This window comes from Eucyclogobius newberryi, unplaced genomic scaffold (genome assembly GCF_026437365.1).
Source record: "Eucyclogobius newberryi isolate DKJ021-1_F unplaced genomic scaffold, fEucNew1.0.hap1 SCAF_6, whole genome shotgun sequence".
NCBI lineage: Eukaryota > Metazoa > Chordata > Actinopteri > Gobiiformes > Gobiidae > Eucyclogobius > Eucyclogobius newberryi.
Window position 1 is genome coordinate 25,853,974 of NW_027316278.1, and position 23,261 is coordinate 25,877,234.

At 43.7% G+C, this 23,261-nt stretch overlaps 1 protein-coding gene across 1 annotated transcript in view; it reads right to left on the reverse strand.

Moving 5' to 3' along the window:
• The window catches only part of LOC140347459 (centrosomal protein of 78 kDa-like), a 24,468-nt gene extending 4,299 nt beyond the window's left edge, over positions 1-20,169 (reverse strand). Inside the window, 17 exon segments of the mRNA XM_072433897.1 lie at positions 8,718-9,086; positions 12,836-12,980; positions 13,966-14,260; positions 15,238-15,406; positions 16,624-16,799; positions 17,359-17,436; positions 17,505-17,624; positions 17,793-17,835; positions 17,944-18,049; positions 18,214-18,301; positions 18,371-18,432; positions 18,519-18,632; positions 19,018-19,192; positions 19,283-19,386; positions 19,477-19,549; positions 19,623-19,792; positions 19,908-20,169. Of these exon segments, the coding sequence (XP_072289998.1) occupies positions 8,718-9,086; positions 12,836-12,980; positions 13,966-14,260; positions 15,238-15,406; positions 16,624-16,799; positions 17,359-17,436; positions 17,505-17,624; positions 17,793-17,835; positions 17,944-18,049; positions 18,214-18,301; positions 18,371-18,432; positions 18,519-18,632; positions 19,018-19,192; positions 19,283-19,386; positions 19,477-19,549; positions 19,623-19,792; positions 19,908-20,166 (2,546 nt within the window). The 5' untranslated portion in view covers positions 20,167-20,169.
• Between the last annotated feature and the right edge of the window lie 3,092 nt (positions 20,170-23,261).

The window sequence follows — 23,261 nt, forward strand, 5'->3', positions numbered from 1 at the left end:
GCTCAGCTCTGAAGTATATGCGGGTCCCAGACGGGCCCCGGAGCCCATCATCTCCGCTTTTGGACTTTGTAATGTCAATAAACCAAAGCCATGGTCCGCCATTAAACTCCATTTACACCTCGAGAAAAGCAACACAGCACAACTCGCATGTGCACAGGACAACTCGGACGCACGTCTGCTGTTGAGTGTATTTTACGGACGTGTGTCCGGGGCATTTGCCTTCAAATGCACAGGCGTCCAACTTCTGCGTCGGGCGCAAATTTGACGCCGCGGTGTGTACGTAGCTTCAGGGAAAGAAGTCTGCAGCCGATCACCTTCCGACGAGGGTGGTGTCATCTGCAAACTTGATCAGTGTTACTGGAGGTGCAGCAGTTTGTACAGGGAGAAGAGCAGATGAGAAAGTACACAGCGGAAAATGTGGAAATCCTGTGCTTGTAGTCCGAGTGTCTGAGACATTCTTCCGCAGCCGCACGCACTGCCTTCGATCCGTCAGGAAGTCAGTGATCCACCTGTAGGTGGAGTCAGGCACGCTGAGCTGGGAGAGCTTGTCCTGGAGCAGAGCAGGGAGGATGGAGTGGTCTCAAACCTAGAGTAGAAGATGTTGAGTTGCTCAGCCAGTTTCCTCCCACTCCACACAGAGGCGGGGTTGTTGTCAGAGAACTGCTGCTTCAGACGCATATTGTACTGAGATCTAGCTCTCGACACCTCCCAGCTAAAGCCACACTTACATACGCATCTTTGTATCGCTCTCTGTCCCCCGCCCTGTGCACTGCCTCCTTCTGCTGCCTCAACTGCCTCAGTTTGGGTGTGAACCAGGGTGTGTCATTGTTGAAAGTGACTTTGGTGTGTGTTGGTATAATACTGTCCTCACAGAATCTAATGTGTGACGTCACAGTGTCTGTGTACTCAACCAAACTATCTATGGCAGCTCTGAAAACCTCCCAGTCTGTAATGTCCAAACGCAAGTAGCTCCTCCACTGCCTCGTTGGTCCCCTTCCTAGAAGTCCTCACTACAGGTTTGGAGAGCTTCAGCCTCTGTCACGGCTCGGGCCACGGTGCGGAAGGCATTGCTGAGGGTTGTGTAACAGTGGTCAAGCGTGTTCTGCTCTCTGGTTGGGACTTTAATAAACTGTCTGTACTTTGGTAGTTCATGGCAGAGATTCCCCCTGTTAAAATTGCCCAGGATAATACACAAGGAGTCGGGGAAGGTCCACTCCACACTCAAAGCCCGGTCCACGTTCTCGCTCGGTGGAATGTAAACAGCGGCCAGAATGAATGAGGCGTGGAGAGTAGAATGGTCTGTAGTTAATAAAAAGGTGTTCCAGAGCAGGAGAGCAGTGTTTGGCAATCACAGTCACATCCAAAGACAAAGTGTTGCTGATGTAAAAACAGACCCTACCGCCTCGTGATTTTCCACCGGATAGCTCTCTCAGCCGGTCAGAGCAAAGCAGCTGGAAGCCCTCCAGCTGTGTGGTGCAGTCCGGGACCGACTCACTGAGCCACGTCTCTGAGAAGCACAAAACAGGAGATGAATAAAAGTCTCTGTTTCGTCTCATCAGAAGCGCCAGTTCATCCAGTTTGTTGGAGAGTGAGTTCACGTTAGAGAGGGAATTCTGCAGCTGATGCTAAAAAAAACTGGAACTAGATCCGTAGGAGTTGTGGTTCTGAGAGAGCTCTTCATGGGTGTAAGAGCATGTTGACACATAATTTACGCACAAAAACAGACAAAACACCAGGGCATCCGTCTGCGGCGCCATCTTGGAACATAATTTAAATGCTTATTGCAAAATCAAGGTTTATAATTTATACCCCATAGTTGCTCCCCAATTTCGAATAGAAATGGTACTTTTTTGCTTAACTTGGCATTTCTTAACAAAATATTTATCATAAAAACAAAGAGAGACTGTCATCAACAAACGGAAAAGTAAGTGTAGATTTTGTGACATCTTCACTTCCAAGAACCTAGATTTTGTTCTTAGTAATATATACCAAGAAAAATAAAGGCCTTAATGGACCCTTGGCATAATTGTGTTCATTTATTTTATTCAAAAATGATTCAAGACATGTGAGCGCACCAAATTCAATTTGCACCAGGAGATAACAACGTTTTGCTAATGCTAAAATGCTACTAAAATTGAGCTCAGAAATTGCTTGTAATACTTTATGTTTATACTTTAGTACATTTCGACAGCCGTACTTGGACAAGAACATATTTAGGGATGTAATTTAACTGTAAATACTGCCTATTGTGAAACATTAACCTGGCTCATGTCAGATTCTTAGGTGTTTCACTATGAACTGAGTTCTACACAATATCAATCTGGACAGGCTCTCGCCGAAGGTAGTCAGGAAAAGGCGAATTTTGAATCTGATTGATCAAAGCGTCACAACAAGAACCAGCCGAGGAAATCAAACTGTTGTTAAATCCAGCAAACTTCTTTCCCGTCCTCGAATACACAAAGCGCTTCTTAGTGTAAAAAACTAAATTGTCTGTAAATCTATCAAAACAGGTCAAAGTACGTCTGTCAGTGCCATGTTTGTTTAGGTTTGTCCTTTCAACTTCCGCCCAAACAACAATGCCGCGCTGTGATTGGTCAGGCCCACAATGGCCAAGCTCAAACCGTACAGCGCAAGCCTAACCAAGAGTTTGTGAAACAAATATCACAAGAATTTATCTGGCTGGCCAGGTTAGTGGAACATCGCCAGAAAAGCAATAGCATTTCCACAAAGACAAGCTGGCAGCAGACCCATACCAGAAAAGTTAAATAGTGTCCCTTTAAGACAAAATGTTCTCCACCACAGCATGTACCAGTAGTCAGTACTTCTGTAAAGCAACTGATAAATAGTGCTGATAAATGCACATAAAGTTGAAGCCGAGCGGCGTTCGAAACATCAAAGTGTCAGTATTGATAACAGGCTGTCTTTAAAGAAGCGGAAGAACTTTGATTATTACTTATCACAGCCATCTCAGTGTGTTGATAGTGAAGCAATTTCTTATGGCAAACCAGATCTATGCAATAGCAGTTTATTACATAAGAATAAATAAAGCCAGTAAACGTGCATTGTAACTGTTCAGGTGGAGGTTCTCAGAAATCAGAATCAGAAAAGGTTTATTGCCATTGTCAATGAACAAAATTCACAAATATAGGAACTTGCTTTGGTGATTCGGTGCAACATACAACGATGAACAATAATAAAACAAGATATATAGAATCAAAAAGCGCATTAATTGATGAAGATAAAAATAAAAATAGGCTTAGTATGTACACAAAGTTGTATGTGAACAGTGCAGTGAATGATTGATTACATTTCAGTTGAAGTGGCAGGTGTTTAGAAGTGTTCATGAGTCCAACGGCAGAGGGAAAGAAACCGGTCTTGTGGCGGGAGGTTCCTCGTTAGCCTCCTGCCTGAGGGGAGTGGCTCGAATAGTCCGTATCCAGGGTGAGAAGGGTCGGCTGTGATCCGACCTGTACGTCTCAGAGTCCTGGAGACGTACAGGTCCTGCAGAGATGGAAGTCTGCAGCCGATCACCTTCTCAACAGAAGCACAATGCGCTGTAGTCTCTGTTTGTCCCTGGCTGTGGCTCTAGCGTACCACACGGTGATGGAGGAGGTGAGGATGGACTCAATGATGGTCGTATAGAACTGCACCAGCATCTCCGCTGTCAGCTTGGCTTTCCTCAGCTGCCGCAGGAAGTACATCCTCTGCTGGGCCTTCTTGATGAGGGAGCTGATGGTGGGCTCAAACTTGAGATCCTGGGTGATGGTGGTGCAGAGGAAGCAGAAGGTGTCCATGGTGATGAGGGAGTCTGTCATAGTGAGGGGGGAGGCTGGGGGGTTGTGACTTTCTTGAAGTCCACGATCATCTCCACTGTCTTCTGGGCATTGAACTCCAGGTTGTCTGCAAACCGAGTTGTGGCTTGAGGTGCAGCAGTTTGTGAAGAGGGAGAAGAGCAGAAGAGAAAGTACAAAGCCCATTCTTCCCCAGCCGCATGCACAGCCTCCGATCCGTCAGGAAGTCAGTGATTTACTTGCAGGACCTCAAATGGGAGCCCACCATAAGCTCCCACATCAAGAAGGCCCAGCAGAGGATGTACTTCCTGCGGCAGCTGAGGAAAGCCAAGCTGACAGCAGAGATGATGGTGCAGTTCTATACGACCATCATTGAGTCCATCCTAACCTCCTTCATCACTGTGTAATACGCTGGAGCCACAGCCAGGGACAAACAGAGACTAAAGCGCATTATGCGCTCTGCTGAGAAGGAGGGTTAGGGTTATCGGATGCAAACTTCCATCTCTGCAGGACCAGTATGTCTCCAGGACTCTGGGACGATCAGGTCGGATCACAGCCGACCCTGGACACGGACTATTTGAGCCATTCCCCTCAGGCTACTGTCCATCTGGACCAGAACCTCCCGCCACAAGAAATGTTTATTTCGTATGATGGATAACTTGAAGCAGCTGGGACATGCCATGATTCCATCGATATTATTGGTTATTGCTTTGCATTACATTTATCTAACCTCCATGGAGACATTTTAGAAAGACAGTTGTAATTGAAAAAAATGGTAAATGGTCACATTTATGTAGCGCTTTTCTAAGGTCAAGGCACTCAAAGCGCTTTACATCAAGGAGCGAGTCACCCATTGACCCACACACAATCACAAACCAGTGTTCGCAGACACTGGGGGCAAGTCGGGTTATCTTGCCCGAGGACACAACGGCAGTATTCACCTGAGGCAGCTGAGATAGCACCGCCAACCTGCGGGCCAGTGGATCTGACCGAAAAAAGCAAAATAGATGATAATGCGAGACTATGGACAATTCCAGGCAAGGCAGTAACATGTCCATGGAGGCAAGCAGGTGGCAAACCCTCCTCTAGAAAATGAACACGCTTAATTATACTTTTACCTTACATGGTCGGTTGGCAGCTTCACGTGTTGTGCATAGAGGCATGTGGGTGCAGTGTCTTGGCAGGCTCACAATGACACTATGTGCTCAGACAAGATGTGAAATACCTCTTTTGTGTTGGTAGATGAACACATAACCACACTATATGCAGGGAATAGAAAATGCATTCAGTTGGGATCACTTTAAACAATCATTTTTAGAAATACAGTGCATCCAAGCATGCACTGGTCAGAAGCAAAAAGAAAGCAAAGTATATAACGTTACCCATTGAAATACTGCAGGAAATGTAGAGTAAATCAATGATTTATGCATCAGAATTATGTCTATAAATTAATGTTTCATAATCATCATCCTTTCAGCAGATTAACAGACAGGGACCATTGCCATAGCAATTAACATATCATTGCAAAATATCTTTGGAATGGATCAAAGTTCTCAAAAAGTCTCTCTGAACAGAAGACATTCAGGTGACTAAAACCTTTAGACAAACAATTATTGAAAATTTGCAACTAACAATTATTTTATTTTATTACCGGTAACCTTTAATTAACCTGGAAAACCCCCCTTTGAGCTCAAGATCTCTTTTTAAGGCCATGAGGTCAGCAGCACACGTCAGGAGAATTAAAAGTTTACAAAAATTAAAAACAAATAAATTATCTGATCGTCCTAGTAACCCTCTCAACACAAGCCACGTTTGGGACAGTCAAATAATGCAAGTATTATGATGAGATGGAATTGCCATATTGAGTTCCCATGTTTAAAACTGAATATGTGTCATTTTGTTGTCTACTTTTGGCATTCACAGTTGTTTTGAACATTCTTCACAAAGAACACAAGCACCACAACCCATTGACCTGGTCTAACCATAAAAAGTCTCGTCAGTTTGTTAATCTGTATCAAATACAGATGAAGATTTAACTGTCAGTTCGGGACCAGTATAAATCTAGGTTAGGTGGCTTATTTCATAACTACGACCTTATGCATTCCTTGTCTAGAATAATTTAAAATGCCATCCAACATAATTAGGCTAACTCAATAATATCTTCAAAGTATTACTGGATTAAAGTTAATTTCGACAATTCCAATACATACGTTACATACAGACATCACCAACAATCAAGGACTGGACTGACATTGTTACGGACATCAGAAAAATGCAAAAAATGACACTCACAATTTGGAATTGGACAAATTTGACCCACTTTTGGACCAAGTGGAATTTGTATTTTTTATATGATTTTTACGTGAATGTTGATTTAATTTGGTTATTGTCTAGCTGATTTCTATTTGTATTTTAAATTTTGCTCTCCGGTCGTGTTCTGTGTTTGTTCCATGTTTTGTGTTTTATATTAAAAAAAGGTTTAAAACTAAAATATGGACTTCCGGTTATGAGCTGACGCACCCACACCCCTGCGGAAAAACTTGGCTTTAAAATTATCATTTGACCCACCTAACCCCATAGAAGAAGAACAATGAAGGCACATTTCTGGTAACACTACGGACCAAAGCAAAGAAACCTGACGGTCCACAGCCCCATTGGAAAACAGCCCGATTTGCAAGCTAACAAAGCTAACGAGGCTAACATGGCTAGCAAACCTGAAGAAGAGAACCGCCAGAGAAACAGGCTCCTGCCAGCCCAGATAAAGACTCACAAGACTTCATCATCTGTTATTGCTCAAGATATTCGAAATAAGACACAAAATGGAGCATGATTTGGAGCCAAGGTTGATACCCGGCCATATCTGCTGCAGTAGCCGCTGAGCTGAAAGCAGCGGGAGTAACGAGCATGCATGGATGAAGTCGAGCAGCGTGTTTCAGACTATGTAGACGATCTGCAGACGGTAAGGGCTGAGATGGAGGCAGGGTGACGATACTGGAGGCAGAGAACAACAATATGAAAAATAAGATCCCGGATTTGGAGTCCAGATCAGGTCGGCCTAACCTGAGGCTTGTAGGCGTAGAAGAAGGAGAGGAAGGAAAGGATTCAGAAAGCTTTTTGGAGAAGATTATTCCTATTAAGTCCCTCCCATCACAATGGAAAGAGCACATTGCAAGACCAGCAGCTGATAAACCAGTTGGAAAGAGGCCATCATATACCTGATTCCAAAAGAAGGGAAGGACTGACTAGAGTGTGCCTCATACAGACCCATTTCTATTCTGAATGTGCACTTTCGTATACATACACCTCAATTATGTCCAAAATAATGGAACAAATACTCCCAAACCTAATCCACAATGATCAAACAGGATTCATTAACAAACGACAAACACAAGATAACAAGACGATCCTTACACATAATGAGACAAATAGCAGTTATAATTAGTTTACATGCTGAGAAGGCTTTTGATTCTCTTAGCTGGCCATATATATTTAAAGTTGTAAACAAATTTCAAATTGACTATTTAATTCTAAAAAATATTGGGGCTATTTACGATGGTTCAACATCACGAATTAAAATCAGTTGTCATCTGACAGATCCAGACACTGGAAAGGGGGGGGCAGGGCTGTGCCTGGTCTCCCCTCTTGTTTGCTTTGTATTTGGAACCATTGGCCCAATATTATACGATCAAAAACAATTCACAGTGTTAAAATCGATGGGGCGGAACATAAAATTTCCTTTTATGCAGTAGATGTTGCAGTAGATATATGGCATGGGGGAAAAAAACTTATCCGAATCAAAACTTTTTATCAACAGTTATCAAAAGGAAAAGGAGCCTTCATTGAAAAATTGCTTTGTTTCATCTCAGGTCAGAACCTTGATATTCTGGTGTTACCCAGAATAGGAAGCTCAATGGAAAAATATTGAGATTGGAGTTGTGCCGCAAGTTTCTGTTCCCTTACCAGCAGATGACAAACGGTTGAGTCATTTGAGGGAGATGGAGAATGTTAAAATCCTAAACTGGACTGTTTATGATAAAAAATAAAAAAATCACACCTAACAGCACAGAGTCAAGATTTAAAGTCTGGACAACAAAAGGTATAAAGGAATAAATAAATAATTTGATAATTGAAATAATTTTTTGACTTGGAAAAGAAGGACCTTTATAGATATTTACAAATAAGGAGTTATTGTAACCAAGAAATCCAAAAGATTGATGAGCCTTTTGACTGAAACATTTATTAAAGATTATAAATCTGAACTTTAAAGGGAATTAATATCTAAATTATACAAATGTATTAGCAACTTGGGCAGCCACTCTACTGATTACATTAAGAGAGGGTCACTTTGTACTGGCTGATGGTGAATAGGAACATATATGTACGAGTGTCAAGCCATGGTTCTGGGGCATGGGCCTTCAGTGAGGTCCTACACAGTCCCACCCGAATTAATCCACCTCTTATTACCATCATTATGATGCCATAGCTCTAGACACTATACATTTAGACCAGGGGTGGGCAATTATTTTCCTCCGAGTGCCATATTCGAATCCAGGCAAGTAGCCGAGGGCCGGCCCGCAATAAAAATGTTTTTAATGTCAAATAAAATATAGCTTTTCTGTCAAATATAGGCTATTTAATCTATTATTTAATTCATTTAACGTCATCTTTATTAAGGATACAAGTGCAGACAGATGCCCAAGGGCTTTTTTTAAAATATTACTTGGCATGTTTGGCGGGCCGGATTATAAAGACAAACGGGCCGTATGTGGCCCGCAGGCCGCAGTTTGCCCACCCCTGATTTAGTAAACGCAGTTTAACAAGGCGTTGCGTCACCTGGAAATTGACATTTCTATTCAGAGAATTGCAGGGGAAGAGTACAATACAGTACAGTTCAACTAAGTTCAATATTTCCCTATTTTTCTTTACCTTTTCATTGTGCTGCTCCTTTCCCCTGCGCCGTTGCCCGCGCCGTTGTTCTGCGCCGTTGCCCTGTGCCGCTCGCTGCGTTGCCCTGCGCCGCTCGCTGCGCCGCTCACTGCGTGTGTGTTCGCTGAGCTGTAGATCCACTCGTCCACCAAACGTTTTACAAAGCAACATTGCTTGTAAGTGCCCAGTCGTACTTTTGGAGTCTCGTTGACCAAATCGATCACTTGCAAATAGGCATTTCCAGCAGTACAGTTTGCAGTGCTTCTCGGAGCCTGTGAGCCATTGATAGCGCTCTTAGTTGGAACTTTGAAAGTGGCAAACGAACTCGCCTGTGACAGAATTTGCAGCGTCGCCGTCGGGCCACCTCTCCTTGAAAAGTTCGTCTTGAGAAAGGCGTTATAATTATATCCTCGACCAAATTGATATATTTTCCTCCTTCCGCCATTGTGGGTTTAAAAAACAGCTGCACTAGCAGGGACCACGCCACAATTAAGTATGAAAGAATATTTATTGATAACGACGATGGAGCTCGGCGATGGAGCTCGGCGATGGAGCTCGGCGATGAAGGTCGGCGATGGGGAGAGACGATGGAGATCGCGATGGGGAGAGACGATGGAGAGCGCCGATGGGGAGAGACGATGGAGATCGACGATGGAGATCGACGATGGAGATCGACGATGGAGATCGACAGTGAAGCGACGATCGAGCCACGATCGAGCTACGATGTAGCGACGATGCAGCGACGATCGAGCACGAGAGTTGGCTGGGTAGAGACTTGGGATGGGGGCTCTGTCTCAGGTGATCAGCCCAGCCGATTCAGAACCCCCAAAAATTATGTAAAAATGAAGATGATCCGGATATCGATGGGGAGGCCTGGCTGAAAATTACGTTAACAGTGGTGCGAGAGAAGAGGAGCTGGATAGTCGAGGCTCTCTGGAGTGTAGCCAGATCTAAAAACGGTCTGTCTGTTACCGAAGACGAAAACAAGTACTGGTGCATTTGAATGCGTTTTAGCATTTGTGGGTCGTCGATAGAATATCCCTAACTGATCTACGAAGACTTGTTGTCGAATGAGTGCCTTCTGACTGGTCAAATCCCTCCCAAAAAAATGTCCTGAACGATAGTGGGGTATAATCCGAACAGGCGTGGAGGAAACGAGCTGCATTCCCTTGGGTCTTTAGGAGAAGAGTCATCCTAGTGCGGAGTCCTATGGTCACCTGAACGGAACGGGAAGCGGATCCTTGGTCTGCATTTAAGGGCTTGTCCTGTAGGATGATGAGTGCGTGGAGCGGTTTTCAATGCCTCGAGATGCACGATGGGTTGAGGTGCGTGCCGAGATATGCCTCTTCTGAGAAAGAAGGAATGTGAGATGATTGAGCATCCCGGTGCCCGGTGACTGCTCCGGGGAGAGACGGCGTCCCTGTGTCCGCTGGGACCCTGTGAGGACGTGGAAGAGGCGTCGAATGGATGAATGGGTGATTGAGGGAGGGATGGGAGGGATGGGAGGGATGAGAGGTTTGAGGAGGGATGGGAGGGAGGGGTGGGGTGGGATGGGAGGGAGGGAGGGAAGGGGATGAGGGAGGGAGTGGGCGTGAGGCTGCTGCCGCGCGGCCGCTGCCGAGTGTGAGTGGCCGAGTGTGAGTGGCCGAGTGTGAGTGGCCGAGTGTGAGTGGCCGAGTGTGTGTGGCCGAGTGTGTGTGGCCGAGTGGCCGAGTGTGTGTGGCCGAGTGTGTGTGGCCGAGGCGAGCTTGTGGCCGGCTGCTGTGGTTCGGTGCGAGCGTGTGGCCAAGGTGATTGAGGGAGGGGATGATTGGGATGAGCGATAGAGGGAGGGATGAATGGTTGAGGGAGGGAGCGGGCGTGGCTGTTGCCGTGTGGCCACTGCCGAGTGGCCGAGACGAGCTTTGAGCTGTGAGCTGTCGCTGTGAGCTGTCTCTGTGAGTTGAGCTGTGAGCTGTCGAGCTGTCGCTGTGAGTTGAGCTGTGAGCTGTCGAGCTGTTACTGTGAGTTGAGCTGTGAGCTGTCGAGCTGTCACTGTGAGTTGAGCTGTGAGCTGTCGAGCTGTCACTGTGAGTTGAGCTGTGAGCTGTCGAGCTGTCACTGTGAGTTGAGCTGTGAGCTGTCGAGCTGTGAGCTGTCGCTGTAAGTTGAGCTGTGAGCTGTCGAGCTGTTAGCTGTCGAGCTGTGAGTTGAGCTGCGAGCTGTTGCTGTGAGTTGAGCTGTGAGCTGAGCTGTGAGCTGAGCTGTCGCTGTGAGCTGAGCTGTGAGCTGAGCTGTCGAGCTGAGCTGTCGAGCTGTCGCTGTGAGTTGAGCTGTGAGCTGAGCTGTCGAGCTGTGAGCTGTCGCTGTGAGTTGAGCTGTGAGCTGTCGAGCTGTGAGCTGTCGAGCTGTGAGCTGTCGAGCTGTGAGCTGTCGAGCTGTGAGCTGTCGCTGTGAGTTGAGCTGTGAGCTGTCGAGCTGTGAGCTGTCGAGCTGTGAGTTGAGCTGTGAGCTGTTGCTGTGAGTTGAGCTGTGAGCTGAGCTGTGAGCTGAGCTGTCGCTGTGAGCTGAGCTGTGAGCTGAGCTGTGAGCTGAGCTGTCGAGCTGAGCTGTCGAGCTGTCGCTGTGAGTTGAGCTGTGAGCTGAGCTGTGAGCTGAGCTGTCGAGCTGTGAGCTGTCGCTGTGAGTTGAGCTGTGAGCTGTCGAGCTGTGAGCTGTCGCTGTGAGTTGAGCTGTGAGCTGTGAGCTGTTGAGCTGTGAGTTGAGCTGTGAGTTGAGCTGTGAGCTGTCGAGCTGTGAGCTGTCGAGCTGTGAGCTGTCGAGCTGTCGAGCTGTGAGCTGTCGCTGTGAGCTGTCGAGCTGTCGCTGTGAGCTGAGCTGTCGAGCTGTCGCTGTGTTGAGCTGTCGAGCTGTCGCTGTGAGTTGAGCTGTGAGCTGAGCTGTCGAGCTGTCGCTGTGAGTTGAGCTGTGAGCTGAGCTGTCGAGCTGTCGCTGTGAGTTGAGCTGCGAGCTGTCGAGCTGTCGCTGTGAGTTGGGCTGTGAGCTGTCGCTGTGAGCTGAGCTGTCGAGCTGTCGCTGTGTTGAGCTGTCGAGCTGTCGCTGTGAGTTGAGCTGTGAGCTGAGCTGTCGAGCTGTCGCTGTGAGTTGAGCTGTGAGCTGTCGAGCTGTGAGCTGTCGCTGTGAGCTGTCGAGCTGTGAGCTGTCGAGCTGTGAGCTGTCGCTGTGAGTTGAGCTGTCGAGCTGTCGCTGTGAGTTGAGCTGTCGAGCTGTCGCTGTGAGTTGAGCTGCGAGCTGTCGCTGTGAGTTGGGCTGCGAGCTGTCGCTGAGAGTTGAGCTGTGAGCTGTCGCTGTGAGCTGAGCTGTCGAGCTGTCGCTGTGAGTTGAGCTGTCGAGCTGTCGCTGTGAGTTGAGCTGTCGAGCTGTCGCTGTGAGTTGAGCTGTCGAGCTGTCGCTGTGAGTTGAGCTGTCGAGCTGTCGCTGTGAGTTGAGCTGTGAGCTGAGCTGTCGAGCTGTCGCTGTGAGTTGAGCTGTGAGCTGTCGCTGTGAGCTGTAACCGAGTAACTGTGCGTTGTAACCGAGTAACGGTGCGTTGTAACCGAGTAACTGTGCGTTGTAACCGAGTAACTGTGAGTTGTAACCGAGTAACTGTGAGTTGTAACGGAGTAACTGAGTTGTAACCGAGTAACTGTGAGTTGTAACGGAGTAACTGTGAGTTGTAACGGAGTAACTGTGAGTTGTAACCGAGTAACTGAATTGAAGGTGTGAGTTGTAGATGTAGTGATTGAATGGCAGTAGAATGTGGCAGTAGTAGTGGAAAGATAGAGAAATACGTGTGGAGGGAGTTGAGTGCAGCTGGCTCCCACCACCAGGGGGAGCTGAGAGGTCGAGCTGCGGCCGTGGGCTGATGGTGACGTCGTCAGCTGCGTGCTGGAACCAGGAAGGGCGGACGCTGGCGAAAGTTTAGTTTTTTAATATCCTCGTAGGTCTGGAACATGGTCTGGAACAAAGTCCCCCTTTGACTTTGGCCCGGTGAGGGCTGGGCACGCGCGCGCACGGGAGCGCGCATGGTGCAGCGCGCGCGAGGCGGTGCACGGAACTTGCGGGGCGCGAGGCGCTGGAGCTTGCATACGGGGGCGCACCTGATGAGAGCTGAGGCCAAGAAGCAAGAGGCGGATCCGTTGGGTCCCGTTGCTGGAGTAGGTCGGTGTGCGTGTGGACGTCTCGGAGGTAGGGTCCGCGGGAGAACGCGTGCAGAGGAAGTTGTGTTGGAGGCATGGATCACGCCTACCGAGAGTGTGCGCCGCGGAGAGCGGACCTGCGTTGGCGGTTCCTCTGGATAACGTACGACTGGAGACACGACTGGGAACAGGTCAGAATCTGATGATTTGATCGAGCGAACGCACTGCTGACATTCTCTCTGTCGAGAGAGCTGAGACGACAAGATATGCTGTGAATAGGCCTTATAAATAGGGCTTCTGGGTAATTAGAGGTGTGGTTAGAGAGTGCGGCGTGTTTACTAGTGGAGTATAGGTTGAGGCGTGGTCCCGCTCCTGAACCTCAGTTAGCGATTACATCTCCAACTCCATTTAGTAGTATGCGGATTAATTTGTTTATCAAATTCAGTTTCCTCATTCTGAGGTTCTGCATAGACCCGCCCATAAGATCTGCCACTCAATATTGGTGATCCAATCAAAAGACGTGCACGTGATGCACCTGCTAGAAGGCGTACAATAGCCAACTCTAAAGCTAATTGGTTGACACTAAATGTTCATTTCCATTCACTTTAAGCTACAAGCACCTGCACTGTTGAGTCTGAAGGCCTGAGGGCAGATTTTAGATCCCTGGCAACACATGATGGCTGAATATGATTGGATAAAAGATCTAACATAAAGACCAGCCCTCCAAATCTCAACCTGGGGCTGGAGCCATGAAATGTAGAGTATAACTCTTACCCTGGGGAATAATTTAATAAATATTTGTGGGAAAATATATATTTTTAAAAATTATATTCTGATTATGTTTAGGCCAGCAGAGAAGGCCTTGCTGGCCCTGACGGCCCACCACTGAGTACGTGTCATTGGAGAACCACACACAATCACATGTTTGGAGGAAATTCTGTTGGAAAAGTGTGTATTTTTTCTTCTTAGTATCTTTAAATATATATATATATATACATACATGAAATACATTATGTAAACATGCCGGATTAGCCATGGGCTAATTTTCATCCATTGTCCTGCATTGACTGCTGTGGGAACCGTCGCTGTACCTATGGTACTATGGTTGGATTTACTGTGTGGTGAGAGACTTCGTGGAGTCTGGTTGGTTTTTCGGAAGTCTTCTAAAGATCTTTGACTTTAAATACTTTGCTCCGAGTCAGATTTATGAAGGAGCTTGGAGTGTTGGTCGGTGGCTTCTCCGCTCACTCCTGGCACTCCGGGTGATTTTGCTGCCTGCGTAAAAATGCCATCCAGCAGTTTGTCTCTATGTGAGGAAGCTACTGAAGATGAAGACGATTTGGTTGGCACGGCGACAATCTGGGCGATGGGTGGAGGAGACGGGGCCTGAAAAATCAATTAGAAACACAATCAATATGGAATTTGGAATTTGGAATATGGAAGAGGTGGGCAAGTTATGTAAAATTAAAATAAAATTGTTGATGTAGTTATTATTATTTGTCCAGGAGTAATCCATTGTAGACAAGATTTGAAAGATAGTTTTCTGGACCATGTTTTTGAAATTTAGACATTTTGGCTACAAAAAGAAACAATGAAATTTCCTATTTTGAACATTAATTCATTTATTCACTTATTTTTATTATTTTCCAGAAATGTACTTCTGGAAGTTGTGGGGCTTTGCTGGTGAGCTCCATAACCAGTAAATTGTCTATACAAGGAAAACTGTCAAAAAGCTGCAGAAGAAGTGGATGAAAAAGTATAAGATGATATTCCAGCACTATTGTTCAATTACAATCCAATCCCTCTTTGTGAGATACATGGGTCTCAGCCATAACAGGCATATTCTAAAGGTTAGCACATTTGTGATGGATTGCAAAAGTGTGAACTGATCATTTTTAATAGGATTTTTTCAATGAATGATTTTTTTTTGTCAATATTGGCCACACCACATATACTTTCAATGAAAGTCAAGAATAATAATTGAGGCATAAGGGATTACTCAAATTAAAACAATCACTGCTGTAAACAAGCACAGTATACAAAAGAACTAGTCCAAATTAAAATAAAGAGGCACTAATTCAGAAACTGAAAGCCATCAGGGGGACTGACTGAAGTGGGCCCATTTCTCGGAAAACATTGGCACTTCAAAGAAGCCCATTTACTTTGTAACAATGAAATCAAACAAGTGGCATCACACAAGTATTCACTGAAGGAATTGATGGTTGTTTAATGATTGTTACATTTATCATGGTTGATTTCTAGAACTGTTAGTAACAACAGTATTTGCGTATTTATCTCAAATAATTTAATTCACAGTTTTCAGAGCTAACAACTTTAAACTTCTTCCGTCATTATAACTTTACCTTTTCTGGGGGATCAGTCTCTGTTTGCGTGTCTCCAAATGGGTTTACTTGTCGATCCAGAGACACAGCAGCATCCAAAGATGGTCCGTGAGTCGAGGAGAGCTGTGGTTTTCCAATTGGCTGGAAATCAGATTGTTCAAGTCCAGCCATTGAAACTATTTGGCCAAGGCTTGAACAAAAGAAATGTGTAAGTATCTAAATTATCTTTGCTTTTGACTACCACCAATGTAATATCCTAAAAGTATCCGTGAATAGAAGTACCCTGACAAACCAAAACATATTTACTAACCATTGGCCTCAAATTGGAGCTAAAGAATTGGTAAAGATCAGCTAACAAGTGCATAAGATTAGATATCAAGTACTTCAGAGGTCACACCTCGTCCCAGGTACAAACATTTACAGACCATATGCATTGTGCATCACGGAGAAAGTCTGGTTTGAATTGTACATTATCTGATTACATAGGAACACAAATGCATACATCAATTGCTAGATGTAAATATATTTATTTATTTATTTATTTAAGGACATAGCATTTACTACATTGGACGAACCAGATGCAGTGTTTTAAGTGTAAGTAGCAGAATATGCTAATTTTCAACACCTGTCCATTGGGCCAATTTAGAGTTGCCAATTTTACCTAACACATGCATGTCTTTGGACGGTGGGAAGAGCCGGAGAACCCGGAGAGAACCCACGGTAACACTGGGAGAACATGCAGACTCCACCCAGAGAGATCATGTGATGTTGGTCTGGTCCGGGAATCTTACCCATGATCTCCTTCTTGGGAGGCAAGAGCGCTAACCGCCTTTTGCCACCGTGTATATGGGGTTTTGCATGTTAATTAATAGAGGATTACACATCAATGGAGGAGACTAAGGCACCCCCCCCGTAAAATGATTTTTTAAAAACAAGCAGGACAATAATAATTGTTTGACTGCTTTGCTTGTCATAACATTTATAAATGTACTGCCTAAAATATACATTTATAAATAAAATGTCTATATTTATAAATATTTAAAATCATGTCAAGACACAGAAGAAGAAAGGTCTTATTAAAAACTAAAAATAATATCACATATGATTTAACTTCATAAATTGTAAACATGATTGAAAGTGAAATCATACAAAACTGAAAGGATTCTCATTAGAAAAGTGAATCTAAAAAATTGCCAGGGTTGGGCAAGCATCGATATCAAAACACTAAGTAATAAAGGAACTTTTGGGTCTATTACATTCGCTGGAAGCAATCATGGATCATTGTGTGCAGAGTGACACTACCACGAAATACTGAAACAGAAAGCTTTGGCCCTTGTGATTCAGGCCAACTTGACTGAACTATGTCCAATTGGACCAAGCAAGGTCAAATTTAAAGTAAAAACTCACCCAGCATCCTTGAGAAGGTCTAAAAAAGCATGGAACTTTTTAAAAGAGTTTTCTATACTCTCAAGAACGGCCTCGTCTTCAAGGGCACTGAACGCTTCAGGGGCGGTCGCAGAGTGAGCGAGGGTCTCAGTCAGCGAGAGGTTAGCGGTACGGAGACGTGCGTTCTCCTGCTCGAACTGAAAAGACAAAAGATGAACAATGTGCAAAGTCATTAGATTACATTCTTATTCTATTAAAAAGTACAAAGTGTCTATATAGCCGCGGCGCGACGGCCGAAACTGCTGGGCTATTTGATATATATATAGCCATGGCCTAAAGAGTATGCTTATTGGACCCAAGGCCAAATGATTAAATTATATAATTAAATCAAAAACTGAAAGCTGTGATAAAGGGCCCTAGCACCACCACATAGACATTTCAGTGGGAGGACAGATCTCCCCACAGACACCACAAGAAAATGGAAACTCGACTGAATATAAGCCACAGAGAACCTAGTTCTGTGATATCTAGTGGACTTTCTTGTAGTATCTAGGGGACTTTTCAGCTAAACCCTGTGAAATATTCATCCAAAATGATTGTGTAAATGACATTGTGACCTGGACTAACTCAGAAATTGAAGACCTATAGGATTTTTTCACACACAACCACCTTTGGGGTTTACAGTAAAGTGTAAAATACCATGTAGTTGTTGGGTTTGAAGGAGGCAATGAGATTCTTGCATGGTGTGTTCAGTACCTCCTTGAGTCTGCTCTCAGCTCTAAGTCTGGCCCTGCGCTCCTCTGACAGCATCAAACGACATTCTCTTAGCGCCATCTGCAGGTAGACAGCAGAATTACAACATTGATCACAACACTGACGCGCTGTATTGTGAAGGGACTGACCTGTAAATGTCTCTCTGTGAGCTTTTCTTCGGCAGCTGATGAAGATGGTTTCTCCTCTACCTCTACCACAACTTCAGCCTCTTCATCATCTTCGTCCTCTGAATCAGTTCCTACAGTTACCTTTACATTTCCAAAAACAAAAAAAACATTTTCAAACAATACCCAAATGTAATGTTACTGGTTCAAGGTTTGTCAGATTATAATTTTTGCTTTATTTTTGCGAAACGGGTAGGAGGTATTTGTTTCATACATTTAAAATTAAAACAGCAAATGACATTAGAATGAAACCTTAACATTTTGATCAACCACAGTCGCTCCAGGAGGTAAACATCTGCAAGAGAATAAATTAATGAATGTTTTGATGTCTTTCAACTGTAATTGAGATGTGTCAATCATTAAAACCACAGAACTATTGATTAGGTAAATGTTTGGTGCCCACCTCTGATGTCCAGCACGTGCAGCATTTCGCCATGGGACACAGCGTGAGCGCAAACATGGCGTCACTATGGAACCTCCAACTACAGGGGAGTTTGCTTTACGCACAGCTTTACAATGTAAAAAAAGAAAAAAAGGAAGTTTATCAATTCATACTAATAAGTTTATCAATTAACACTATATCATTACTGAACTGCGTTGAGATATGAAGTGAGAAAAGATGTATTGATAGAGCAGGTAATGATGTGTATTTACAGTCTGAAAGTGTACACACAACTACACAACAATGACATACTGTGTCTTTGTCGTTTAAGAGCAGCAGTCCTCTGGGGCTCAATGACTGTTGGTTTGATCCACTTATACTGAATTTAAAGAAGAGAAATGTGAAAATACAGAGTCATGTATGTGGAAAAATACTGAAAGAAAAATACCTCGGGTGATTCTCCTGCATTCATTCGCACTTTCTCCAAAATAGTCTTAATAATAACTTTGTCTATAATAAAAACACAGATGCAAAATATATCAGCAAAACTTCAACTTTGACTACTGAAGACTATTTGTGATAGTTATGCTACTAACCAATTAAAGGGTTACTGCGAACATCCAGAACAGATAATGTGGAGTTTGTTTTCAAAGATTCAAGCAACCGTCGAGCACCTTCATTAGAAAGGCCACACCTCTGCAGATCTACAGCTGCAAAGTCACAACAGAAACATGACTAACATTTACTAAATACTCAGAAGAATGTTCCTGAAGAAGGGCTGCATAAATAATCAAACTAATTGAAATTTTGACTGATTGAATGTCGACTTGTTCTGATTACTAAATCATAAAAGTGTAATCTACGATCAACAAAATATCCAGTCTTTAAATGTAGTTCAAACCACAGCAAACATGTTCTGAAATGCATGTGATTCTTGGTTTAGCAGTTCAGTCTTAATGTCTAGATGTGATCAAATGTGCACTGTAAGCTAAATCCTAATTGTTACACAGAAATCGCAAATGTGGTCCCAATTGCAATATTTTTTAAAATTGTGCAGCTGTATAATGTAAATAAATATAAACTATACAAACAAACCTTTAACCCAGAGGTCCTCAGCCAGTTCATTGGCAAGGGCAGCAGCTCCTCTGTCTCCAATTAAAGTGTTACAGTTCAGAGTTACACGTCTGAGACCGCTCATCCTCTCAAATTGTGGCTGACGATATCTGAGAGACTCTGCCCACGCCGTACCATGCCTCTGCATTCCTTGATGCTGGGAAAAACAAAGGGTCTTGTTCCGGGCTCTTAAAAAACGTAAATAGGTCTATGTGTAAATATCATAAATAATAAAATAGACTGAAACCTTGATGATGTTAGCCATGTGCTCTGCTGCTCTCCACGTCAGATTGCATCCTGTGAAATCCACTGTCCTGATGCTTGTAGAATACTTAACACTTTGGCAAATGACTGTACATTTGAGAAATACTCATGTTGTTAGAAAATAAAACTAAATAGAACAAACATATTATATTTATGGACATAAAGGATTACACATACTCTCAAGTCCTTCATCAGAAATGGGACAGTTAGCCAGCGAAAGGTTCTCGAGGGAAACACTTTTTGCTAATCCCTGGAAACAGGAAAGAAACGTTGTATAATAGCATTTTAAAAACATACATATAAAACATTTATTGGTCAATCACCTTTGTCAACACAATAAGATCTCTTTCTCTCAAGAGAAAACCGTTGAGCTGCAGAGTTTTGAGGTTGGGAGACAGAATGTCTCTTAGGGTTTCAGACAATTTAAAAGTCATTTCCTTTGAGCAAATGGCTGGAATCTTCTTCTTCATACTAGACTTATAGAATCTTCTATCTAGAGAAAAATATCATGGAGATTATACAATATACTATTTAAGCATTTTATACAGCTATGCAGAAAAAAGGTCTAAATAAATGTGACAAAGTGACTACTGTGCTGCCTGTAATACCTGCATCTCCCGAGACCAAACTCTGATAAGTACTGCTTATTGCAATATGATGCAGTTGTTTGCTATTTGAAATGGAGTCAAGAATTGGTGGCCAGTCGGAAAGTTTGATTTCGTCTCCATTGAAGTCCAACATCCCTTTGTGTAGATTCATGGTTACAGCCCGAAGAGGAACAGATTCTTGTCGCGCACAGACCAAGTTATAATTAGCCAGAAAATCATGGGCTCCTCTTCGTCTAATGTGAGCGCTGCCTTGGACCATGTTTGACCTAATGTAGTTGTACCGTTAAGACTTTAGACTTTATTCTTTAGACTTCTCCCGCCCTCAACTTCTTCTTCTTTGGTGTTTTATGGCAGTTGGTAACCAAGTGTTACATTACCGCCGCCTACTGTAGTTGTACGTCTTAGACTTCAGACTCTATTCTTCTTCTGTAGTTGTTGTAGTAGTTCTTTAGACTTAATTCTTTAAGACTTCATTCTTTAAACTTTTCCCCCCGCCCAAGGCCCCTGCCTAATGTAAAGGAGGTAACGTTCTAGAATTTTGAATTTTATGACATTGAATACTGACATCACGGTTTCGGTTGTTGCTCTTTAGAATAAGGTCTTCTTCTTCTTCTTTGCTGTTTTATGGCGGTTGGTATCCAAGTGTTGCATTACCGCCACCTACTGTAGTTGTGCGTCTTATTCTTTAGACTTTATTCTTTAGACTTTATTCTTTAGACTTCACTCTTAGACTTCACTCTCTCGAGCTCACCCTCTAGACTCAATTACTTCTTTCCCCCAACCCCCCGAGGCCCCTCAAGAATGAAGTGACGAGGAACTATGGTGGGTGGCAGTAACGTAACACTTGGATACCAACCACCACAAAACACTGAAGAAGAAGAAGAAGAAGAAGAAGGAGAAGAAGAAGAAGAAGAAGAAGAAGAAGAAGAAGAAGAAGAAGAAGAAGAAGAAGAAGAAGAAGAAGAAGAAGAAGAAGAAGAAGGAGAAGAAGAAGAAGAAGAAGAAGAAGAAGAAGAAGAAGAAGAAGAAGAAGAAGAAGAAGAAGAAGAAGAAGAAGAAGAAGAAGAAGAGATTGAAAGTAGTTGTCTCTTTCCCAATAGAGCTAGGGATTGCTACGGCAACGGTGCTAAATTTTCATCATTTTGAAGTTCATAAACAACATGTTTCATTTGAGTGCTTAAGACACAATATTTAAAAGCTACTTAACTAAGTTAAAAATACAACATCTTTACAATGCTGGACAATGCTTTTTCCAGCTGAAAGTTAAAATAATTATGTGCAGTGTAAAAATGTGAAACAATGTGGTCCAGGGTTGTGGATTTTTCTACCTTGAGGAAAAGAGGGAATGGCCCACTGGTCATTTATTATTGGGCCCAAGTGTCATAGAATTAGACATACACCGATGCTATTCCGTAACACATCGAGAACACAATTCAACCTAGAATATGAAACGACACAGAAACATCAGACATTTGTGTGGCATGCATGGGAGAAAACGCGGGGACTGTGTCAGCCAAGCCGTTGTAAGGAGCCTGGCTGACCCTCCTGCGTCTCACCCCCGCGTCTCACCTCGTTTTTTCCCATGCTGGTTGGTTTTATTAGATATTCTGGAATAGGCGGGTCACATTTCTCATTGGTCAGCCTCACATCAAGGCACTTGGTATTTTTCCGTAGAGATAAAGCCTGCAAGGGGGGTGCAACTCCCCCCCCCCGGGGCAACATTCTTTGGCCCATCTTTATGATACCTTCACAAACAAATGCAGTTTGTCACACACCCGTTCTTCTCTTAGACTAATGATGCAGATAAAATATCACTATTATGCAGATAAAATACATCACAGAAATATACTCATATATTCACATTTTATCACATTTCCCTCCTGTTTATCAAAGCATTAGTCTATTGTCTCATATGCCAAACACATTACTCATTTCAGTTTTCAACATGTCTTTCATATTGTTGTTAAAATGACACTTTTACACTCAAAAAGTTATGCACATTTTTCAACATTGAACACACTCCTTTTCTCTCGGCCCACAACATTTCTACAGCATTACTGTCCTAAATTTTGAGTCAGATAATTTGACAAACAGACCATTTATCTTGTCTATAATTTGTGCGGTGTGATGGGAAATATAGAAGTACAAGCGGAAAGGCCTTAAACCCACTGCTCTCTGGTCAGTCACTTTGACTCGTCAGGGACCTCTCTGGACACCCCAATAGAATCAAATACGTAGTATCAGGTGCTACTGGGACCAGACTGTCCACTAACCTCTCGACCTTGACCCTGCGGTATGGTTCTGGGTGATGCTGATCACAAAAGAGACATAGGCACAACGTCCCACAAGTGTCCCCACACCACCATACGTCCTCTCTTGGTTTCTTAAGAGACCTTCTTCCGCTGCTCGCTTCGGTCACACCTATTACACATATGAACTGGTACATTTCCCATCTCAATTCATAATCTCATTAACATTGGATGTAGTTATGTTGTAGCAGATAAAAAAGCTCTCTTAGGTAGTGCAAACAACGGTGGCTGTATAATATGCCATTGTGTTTCTTCAGCTACTGTCATGTCAATTATACATTGTACATTATTACACATCATGCATTTCATAACCTTTCAAGTTGATCACTTATTTTCTTCCCTCTATTCCATGTCTGTGTATGTTGATCGATTGTCCCGATTGTCCCGATTGTATAATACAGGTGTTCAGCACCCATATTACCGTCATCGCTGTGATGATGATAACTGTTGATTCTTTTTCGCAGAGTATGGTACTCTGCGCACCGTAGCCTCTGGCTCTCGTTCATCGTAGCAGAGTATCGTACTCTACCGTAGACTCTGGACAAAACTCATACAAACGAAGTCCTGCGTCTGCGATGTTATGGATCTGGTGCTGTGTTGTCCAGACATTTCTCTCACTTTCCCATGAGAGCACCCATGTACTCGTCCCTCCAATGGTCGGTGTGAGGACGACACGGTGTGGCTCCGTCCACTTTGCTCCGTCCACTTGGCTCCGTCTCTGTAAACACCACATCTCCAACACGTTCTGCTGCGGTGATAAACAAAGTCTTTTCGACAGTTCAGTGTATTTCAAACAGTTCTCTTGTTTACATTTTTTTTTTTAGTAATTATTGATTCGGAATATTTGTTTACACGTACATCCCTCCTTTTTGAGATATGGCTTTGCCCATTTCTCAAACTACTACATTTAAACAAAATTAAATAATCCAGATAGTTTACAACGTTCACTAATCCAGTATGTAATCAAGGAAGAGATGGAATTGCGTCTGTCTTCCACTCCGCAATGTCACCTCTTGACCTTTCACAGTTCAGTGGTCACATCCCT